This window comes from Cryptotermes secundus, unplaced genomic scaffold (genome assembly GCF_002891405.2).
Source record: "Cryptotermes secundus unplaced genomic scaffold, Csec_1.0 scaffold545, whole genome shotgun sequence".
In the NCBI taxonomy this organism is placed as follows: Eukaryota; Metazoa; Arthropoda; class Insecta; order Blattodea; family Kalotermitidae; genus Cryptotermes; species Cryptotermes secundus.
The window spans coordinates 1,360,271-1,369,553 of NW_019737089.1; the positions used below are offsets into that span (position 1 = coordinate 1,360,271).

Genomic DNA, 9,283 nt, shown 5'->3' on the forward strand with positions numbered 1-9,283 from the left:
CCCCCTTCCTCCTGAATGTAGTTTCACCACGTTTCAGGGATTTACATTCCTCTTTCAGATCTGGAGGAAGGCCTCTGTTCACCCTAATTGTTCCACAAACACATACTTTTCTCGAAAGTAGGTGTTTTGCAGTTGCCACACTGTTATAATAATTGTCTTGATAGACATGGTAATTATGTTCAAGATAGGATTCCAAAACGGAAAGAATAGTTTCTTGTAATTTCTTTCCTTCACCAGAATAAAATTCTAAATTTCCAATATAGCCTGAAGTGCTTTCAGTAACTACACGAACAAGTAGGCCATACTTTGTAAGTTTCCCAGGATTATATGTTCGCATATTGCACTACTCACTTACAGCTTGCTATGTACAGCTTGAAGAAATAAAGGCATTTATTTTCCTTTGCAGGGGCATACAGTTACAGCGAGGTCACATAACTGATTAGTCAGCAAACATTCCAGAGGCTTATCACGCAGCTGCAGGCAGCTACGTGCAAGCTGGGTGGCGTCAGAGAGATGTAGAGTGTGTTGCAACTTATCGTGTTATAAAAACGTATTAATGCGTGCACGGTCCGCAAAGTGTTAAGAGGAACATACCTTTATGTATTCACTCTAAAATGAGAAAATATGATTACGTCAAATACATGAACAACCATGAAAAAATAAAGCACTCTACAATGAATAAAAAAGAATAGGAAAGATCATGTGTGGTCTCATACTGAATTTGAGCAGCCAAAGGGTTAAATAACATTTTTATGACATACATTTTCCTCAGCCATTGCATTCTATAACATACAAGTATAAGCAAAATTAGAATTGAATTTCATCAAGTGCAACAGTGCTTTTTAATAATAAAATAGACATCTCAAAGTTCATGATGGTGGATTAATACAAATGTTTCTGAACATTATTCATCCTGTTTCTATTTAAAACACGTTTTGGAAACTGGATCCTGTCTCCACCTTCAGGTAAAACCTACTCAGTTGGGCCCAATGGATAGAGCTAGCCCCTACCTCCAGACACCCGCACCAACACAAGGTAGGGCATACAAATCAAGTGCAGCAAAATCCATCTATCAGAGTTAAGGCAAAACATTAAAATCTCCACATGTATGAGGCTTAGCACCACAGAACCATCAGAATAGATGTCATCACTGGACAGGTAAATTATCTGTATGGCACCAACATTAAAAAAATCCCACTCAATTTACACTGGACAGAGTTGCAGTTCTTTTACGTCTGCTGTGATAACGGGAGTCCAGATGGAAGAGATGTCCAATCTGGGTTGACTGATTGGATGATCTATCAGAGACACTTGGGCAGATTCCTTGTATTTCGTGTATGTGGTGTTTCATTTAATCTGCAAGACTGTCACTTCTTTCCAACATATTTTGTTAATCCATTCTCTGAAACACTGTGTTTTAAATAAAAATAGGATGATGGATGTCTACAAACATAATATTTGTAATAAAATAGAGCTTTTACATGTTTTGGCCAATGATGGCCCTCATAAGAAGGTGATCAGCACTTCAAAGGAAATGCTTTATATTTTCACGTGTAGAGGGTACGTGTGACGAAATGATGGGTTCTAGTTCAGATGATTGGATTTATTGACAGCTTGGTTACACACTCTCTCTCAATTACACTATCGCTGATTTACAAGGTGGTTCAAATTGACAGGGTCTGATATGTGTGTAAACAAGCTGCACTGCACAGCAGCTGTGTGACCGTGCGAGAGTGAAGTCACAACATCCACCCTCCCTCCTGTTCGGTCCTGTCTGGGAGTTGCTAGAGTGATGAGCAAACAGAAGGTACTGCGGAGCGTGGAACATGCCATTGTGATCAAATTCCTTGTTGGAGAAAATGTCTCGTCCGCTGAAATTCACCAGACTCCAACAACAGTATGGGGAAGAGTGTCTCTCACGGACCCATGTGTCTGAGTGGTGTAAGTGCTTCAGCGAGGGCAGAGAGCGCATGGAGAATGAACATGAACGTCGGCCGCGAACATCCATCACCGAGCCAAACATTGATCGTGAAGGCGTGCTTATTCGTGGGAATAGGCATATAACTATCAAGGAACTTGGAGCAATGCTGTCGATCAGTGTTGGTAGTGTAGAAGACATCATGAAATACCACCTGCACTAACACAAGGTGAATGCACGGTGGGTACCACACACTTTGACAGACGTCAACAAAATGGTGCACATGCAAGCTGCTAGTCATTTCCTACAGCAGTTTGAAGTCTATAGTTACCACCGATGAAATGTGGGTGCAATACTTCATTCCCGGGTCCCAGCAGGCATCATGCGAGTGGCAGCATACCAGTTCTCCCAAACCCAAGACAGCACGGAGGAGCCGTTCGGCAGGAAAAGTGATGACAACGTTTGTCTGCGACTGGCAGGGGGATATTCATATAGACTTTCTGACAAATGCCAGAATAGTCAATGCAGCTTATTACTCAGACCTCCTGGCAACAGACGTGAAGGAAAAGTTCCGATCCAAGCGGAAGACAGGTGGAAGGCAGGTAGCCTTCCTTCAAGACAATGCACGCCCCCATACAGCCAAAACAACAATGGAAACCCTCTGGAAATTGAAATTGAACCTTCTGACACATCCGCTGTACAGTCCCGATTTGGCCCCAAGTGATTTCTACCTGTTCGGAAGGCTCAAATCAGATATGCAAACATGCGGTTTGTGGACAACGCTGTCATCCAGACTGTTCAGGAATGGATACGCCGCCAACCACAAGACTTTTTTGAAAAGGGCATCAGGATGCTTCCAAAACGTTAGAAAAAATGTGCTGACTCCAGAGGGGAGTACGTTGAAGACTGACATGTGCAAGTAAGTGTTTGGCAATTATGGTTTTTTAAAAAAAAAATCAGTCCCGGTCATATTTGAGCCACCTTGTACACACACCAGATCTTCTAATCCACTGTTGCATGCACCACTGCACATATTAAGTCTTCTATATTACACTTGGCATTCTTGGTTCCATTGTGCGTGCTTCCACCGCTCTCAACTGCTCAATACTTGTAACTGCCTCAATACTGAATCAACAAAGTCAAAGTCATACTGTGACTGATGATCAGCCAGTCAGTAAGTCTTGGTATCAAGCACCCTCCTGGGGCTTATGACCAGATATTTATTACTCCTCGACAGTTATGGTCTTGTTTCTGTGGGGCATCCTAACGAGAGGATGGGTGTCTTTTATTTATGCTGCTGGCCTTTTCCAGCGCAGTGTTTCTCGGGTCCTTGTCCCTTGGGACTTACGACCATATTTTACTGTCTTACATGTGAGACTTCCCTTTTCATCACCTTCTACGACTCACAGGGTCACGGTGGAGGTGACCGCCACATGCTGACAAGTACTCTTGTTATGTAGCTTCCGGCCTGACCACACAGAAAATGTGTTTACTGATTGCCTAGCAACATTCGCTGCACGGACTCCCCTGTTGCATGATGTCATAGCCTAGCGGGGAGGGGTGTTTACCACACTATGTTACACAATGAGCACTCGTTGCTATGGATATTCCTATGCAACAGTCTCAACAATTTCCATCGTTTCGTTGCTCAATGATGGATGACATATAACATGCCACAATGTGTATCATGCCCATATGCTGTCTTGTAAAGATCAGAAGGCTAGTATTTAAAGTATGCTATGAAATATAATAGAATTTTTTGATTGATTAGGATCTTGCTGTGAATCCCAGTGATGGCCATGTTCCTTCACAGTAGGTCATGTTCATTGTGTTGATACTGTGTGTTTGTGGTGCTGTGTGGAATCTGTTTTGCTGAACATGATCATCACTAGGATTCACAGTAAGATTCTAATGAATCGTAAAATTCTATTATATTTAACAAAACTTATGTAGCATTTCCTATGAAGTGTTGGCTGCCTTCCGATGATGGCCATCATTATCCTAAACATGTAAATGCTCTATTTTATTATTATATAACATTGCTGCACTCGATGGAATGCAATCCTAATTTTACCTACTGGTTACACAACTATTCACTTAACAAAAAAGTTTAAGTTAATATTTCTACTTCAGGTTCCTCCGACTTTTGTGGCAAATGAATTAGTGTATGCTGATTATAGCTTTCTAGTGATGTGAAACCTGTACCACACACTCCACAGACATGAAGTTTATCTCCACTATGCATCAACTGATGTGTTTTCAAATTACTTAAGGCAGTGAATGATTTGCCACAATTCCTGCATGTATGAGGCTTTTCTCCAGTATGAGTCAGCTCGTGCGTTTTCAAATTTCCGCGAACATTAAAACTTTTCCCACACACTTTACATGAATATGGCTTCACTCCGGTATGTATAAGTTCGTGGGTCTTTAAATTCCCAATAACTGTGAAACGTTTTCCGCATACTCCACATCCATGTGGCTTTTCACCTGTATGGATAAGCTCATGAGTTTTCAAATTGCTACGAGTTGAGAAACCTCTATCACACACGCCACATATGTGGGGCTTCTCTCCGGTGTGTGTCAGTTCATGAGTTTTCAAATTTCCAAGAACCGTAAAACGTTTGCCACATACTCCACAGACGTGTGGTTTTTCTCCACTGTGGATCAGTTCATGTGTTTTAAGGTTACCCTGCAAATCAAAAGTCTTCCCACACACTACACAAGGGTATCGCTTTTGGCCAGTGTGATTTAGTAAATGTGTCTTGAGGGTACTCAAATCTTCAAATTCTTTGCCACATTCGCCACATAAAAATGGCTTTTTGTCTTGGCTTAAATATTGCTGTAGAGGCAAACCTGGTATGCCTGTCAAAAAAGGTGGAAGAAATCTGCTTGCAATTGATGAGTGTAGATCAAAAGTTCTTCTAGAAGGTCCTGGTTGGGTAAATAAGTCCACATGGCTTGGTGAACATATTTCTGAAAAACTAAAAGAAAGATTTCAGTATTTTTATCCATTAGAAGGAGTGCAACTTGATTCATTTATGTAGTTGTCATTATGTAACAACAGTTTCTGCTATATGATTCATTAGTAACTACTCAGTGTCAGACATTCAAAATAAAACATACTCAAATTATGATATTACCTTGGTCTTTCAAAGTTGGTGGATTTTAGTGAACATTTTTCTTCATTTGATTCTTCCATGTAGATCTTCAGTGTTTTCACAACAAAGGCTATTACGATTCCATCTGTACACTGATAATCACTAGAAAGTGATTAAAATGACAGTTGATTCAACCTAAAATAAACATTCATCTCAAAGTTCTTCTTACAGGTAACTTGTAGTTTCAGATTGTGTATAATGTAAGTCCTTAAAAATGCACTCTGGGAAGAAACATTACATTGATCCACTGATAACATAAATATGTGAATTCAGTCTGTTCAATTTAATTTCTAGCTTTGCATTAATTTTTGCAGAAGTAACATATACAGAGCTGTCTATCCAAGAAATTCTAATTAATTCTCATTATTATTAAATCAGGCAATGAATAAATATAGTACCTGCAACCTAATAATGTTGAACATATAACAGCTTTCAGTCTTTTTATTTCAGATGGTATGGATATTTTACTCCTCTTAAACAATTTCAATAGTTGTCTTTGCTAACGTATTTCTTCAGAGTCAATTTCTAGGATTAGGAAAAAAGGTGTTATCACTGTTATGCCTTCACTAATGATCATCTCATATAAGAAATTGTAATTTCTTTTGGCTCATTTTGGACTTCACCCATCGTCCGGTATACCAGACGATGGGTGAAGTCCAAAATGAGCCAAAAGAAGTACATTATACACCATCATCAGAATCCTTTCAAGAAATGGTAAGATGGTGAAGCCAATACCATCTATCATGCCAACTAATCCATGTAATATACGAGTAATTATGCATGGTAAACGTAAAGTTGCTGGTCACGGTAGCCGAGCGGTCTAAGGCATGCACTGTCTTCGCTCACTCGGAAGCCGGGATCGTGGGTTCAAATCCCACTCAGGGCATGGATGTTTGGTGTTTGTGTGTATGTGTGCGTTTTTCTGTATTTGTGGACCAGTACAGGCCTTGCAATGAGCTGATCACCTGCCCAAGGAGTCCTACCGTATGTGTAAGATCTAGTAAACCGAAGTGAACGGAGTTCATGGTGATAGGCCTAGGCCCACTGGGGCTGTAGTGCCAAGGAAAAAAAAGAAGGTAAAGTTGTCCCTGTGCTTAACTAATTAAGCACTGCGCTGGTCACGGTAACTGAGCAGTCTGAGGCATGCAGTCTTTGCCAGTTCAAAAGCCGGGGCCATGGGTTTCAGATCCCATTCAGGGCATGGATGTTTGGTGTTTGTGTGTATGTGTGCGTTTTTCTGTATTTGTGGACCAGTACAGGCCTTGCAATGAGCTGATCACCTGCCCAAGGAGTCCTACCAAATGTCTAAGATTTAGTAAACCGAAGTGAAAGGGAAAGCTTCATGGAGATAGGCCAAGGCCCAAATTGGGGCTCTAGCACCAGGGGGGGGGGAACATCATGAAGGCATATGGGGAAGTGAATGTATAGATCTACATTTCCTTGACCTTGGCACTATTTGGATGTCAGTGGTCAGCTTCATGCCCCATCCACATTACCTCCAGTGAAAAACCTCCTGGTACCCACTGGATAGGGCTGGACATGTAGAAGAGAAAATTCTTCACCCTACTGGGACTCGAACTCCGACCCCTCTGTTGTCAAGTCCATGGGCAGTAGTTATATCGACTGAAGGGGGGGGGGGTATATTACTATTACATTTTTAACTAGCTGAGCAACTACACGCTGAAGCTCATTACACATCAACTACGCTTGTGTTAAAGCTTGAATTGTGGCTGTATTTCACATACTTGCGCCATCACTATTACGTTACGATTTTCCAAAGCAAGAAGAAAAAGAAATTCTTATTTTGTATTGCTCACTTTGGATTTTGGACGCCTTCACATATGAATGAAGTATTCACATTTCTTGTACAAATATTTTTATGTAACAATATTATAAATAACATTTCTGGGCAGTAACTAATTAAATGGAATTATTACCCATTACTCAAACAAAAGTTCCAAATATTAACTTTTAAAATTACTGAAACATCCTACACTCTTAGTCCTCTTAGCTGAATAACGCAAACGTACACGACAAAATCTAACCCCACTATAGTATCATGGAATGAAGTCACATAAGCGCTTATTACCAATGGAATGTAAATAGAATGCCTTCGAGATGTTAATTTACAGTTCACTAATGTGTACTTACATCAGAAATAGTGACATATTTCATGTCCTGCTCGAAAGCACCTTGTACTTTTCTTACCAAACAATAGCATCATGTAATTAAACATAACAATCCAACCAGCCATGGTTACTGTCATTAAGCAGGTTTAAGCCAATACGATATCCCCTAACTTTTCTGCCACTAATTGAAAATAAATGCTTTGATATCAGCTCTTGAACACAAAACTGTTTTGGTACAATATATTACTGGGATGTGTGTGTGTGGGGGGGGGAGGTTAGGTGAAAAAATATTTTGCTTTTTAATCAGGGGTGGAAATAACTACAAAACTAACTAAACTTTGAGCTTAGATAAAAAGGGAGAGGAATGACCAAATCGCACTAACTTTACATGAAAAAATGCAGAGGAATGAACAATTCATACTAACTTTAGATGAAAAATCCGTAGGAATGAATAGCACCTACGCTATAGCAGTGTTTTTCAAACTGGGTTCCACGAAACGTTGATGAAATCTGGTGTACTTTTACGTTTTCGTAAATATTTCTACTGAATTTCTATAATATTAAACTCAGAATAAGAGACTCAGGATGACTGTTTTTTTCTATGTCCATTATCAGGTATTCTGAAAAACCAGAAAACACACGTTTCGGAAACTGGATCTGTTTCCGTCCTTGGGTGAGACACCTACTTTGTGGGGTTTCTTAGAAAGAACTAATCACAGTAAATATACCGGACAATACATATCACTATACTGTCACGATTTTGGGGTGTGACTGTAAGCGGGTTATGGATTGGCGTATGGATTTATTGATTATTTATACACACCACCCAGAACTACATGTAATTACAGCGCTACTGTTTATTTCCACAATTCACAAATACCACAGCACCCACTAAGCTTCTACAGACTGATGTGTCTTAACCGGTCGTTCCCTGTCAGAGGCTCGTAACAGTGGAGATTCTTCAGCTTCACACGCTTAGGTCCTGTTGCCTCAGCCTCCCTTGTATTGCTCAACTGTATAGACTGGTTCTCAGGCTGTCGCCATTTCACAGCAACCTCCTAATCTTCTATTCACAGGATGACTTTCAACTTTAAGCTGAACTGGTTACCCCAATTTCCTTCTTTATAACTACTTTGCATGAACCGAAAAAAAACACCGTTTCCAACAATAACTTGATTGTTTTAGAGGCGTGTTTACCGATCCGTTACTTAGAAACTGGTTGCATAACCCCGTTCTTCTTTTTTTTTGCGTGCATGTTGCGGGTGTCACCTAGAAACATCAGCTGTTTACAGAGTCGCGGTTAGCACCGGGTCTATACGCCAAATCTCTCCCTCCTTAAGGCTATTCGTCCCTAATAGCCTACAGGCGTACTGCCATTACTTCTTTTCTGAAGGTTATGTTTGCGACCCCTGTGGTCGATCTACCTTCCTCTCCATGGCTCGGCTTTCACACTGACTTCTCTCCAGCCGTTTCCGCTGCACCCTTCTTAAGGTCGCTCGTCCCGTGCGGTTCCCTCATAGGATGCCAGTCGGTCCAAGTTTATCACCATCAACTTCCTCCGGTCGGCGCAGGCAGAAGTATTTAGAGTGGCCGGTGATCCTACATCTCCTGCTGTTACTTTGTTTGCAGTCTCTTCTTTCGTTTTGGAGGGGGCTGACCGCTCCACAATGTTCTGGCAGCCATTTTCCGCGATCTAATGGAAGTCCAGATTGTTTGCTTTGCGAACTCAAGACCGCGAGTTTGTCCGCGGCCCTCATAAAATATATTCACGCTTCCCAGACGTAGTTCCTGTCTCCTGCTTCGCCCTCTGATGCCGTTCCCCATTGCCATCTCCTTCCTCAGAAGTAGCTGGCGGATTGCGCCTCGATTCCTTATGCCATTGTTGAATTCCGATTGCTCCCAACATCTCCTTCGGAACGTCTCTCCTTTCTTGATTCCTTGTTCAACATTTCCCTGGTCCGCATTTCCGTCGCCTATGTTCAACCATCGGTCCTTTATAATTACGTCTCTGATGACCGTGTCTCTTGAGCGATGCAGGAATGGCATGGGGGCTCATCCTCTTACAGGCGGCTGCCAAT

At 41.3% G+C, this 9,283-nt stretch overlaps 1 protein-coding gene across 1 annotated transcript; it reads right to left on the reverse strand.

The window, feature by feature from the left end:
* Window positions 1–3,272: 3,272 nt before the first annotated feature.
* LOC111870097 (gastrula zinc finger protein xLCGF3.1-like) lies at window positions 3,273–7,372 on the reverse strand. The gene is made up of 3 exons (XM_023862098.2): window positions 7,228–7,372; window positions 5,059–5,211; window positions 3,273–4,899 (listed from the first exon to the last, which is right to left on the reverse strand). The coding sequence occupies exons 2-3, from the start codon at window positions 5,115–5,117 to the stop codon at window positions 4,029–4,031; spliced, it is 930 nt and encodes a 309-aa protein (XP_023717866.1). The 5' UTR covers window positions 5,118–5,211; window positions 7,228–7,372; the 3' UTR covers window positions 3,273–4,028.
* Window positions 7,373–9,283: the final 1,911 nt, after the last annotated feature.

Coding starts and splice junctions, on each gene's coding strand:
- LOC111870097 (XM_023862098.2), bottom strand. CDS start 5,117: ATGGAAGAATCAAATGAAGAAAAATGTTCACTAAAATCCACCAACTTT. Junction 4,900..5,058: donor ACCAACTTTGAAAGACCAAG/GTAATATCATAA, acceptor TCTTTCTTTTAG/TTTTTCAGAAATATGTTCAC.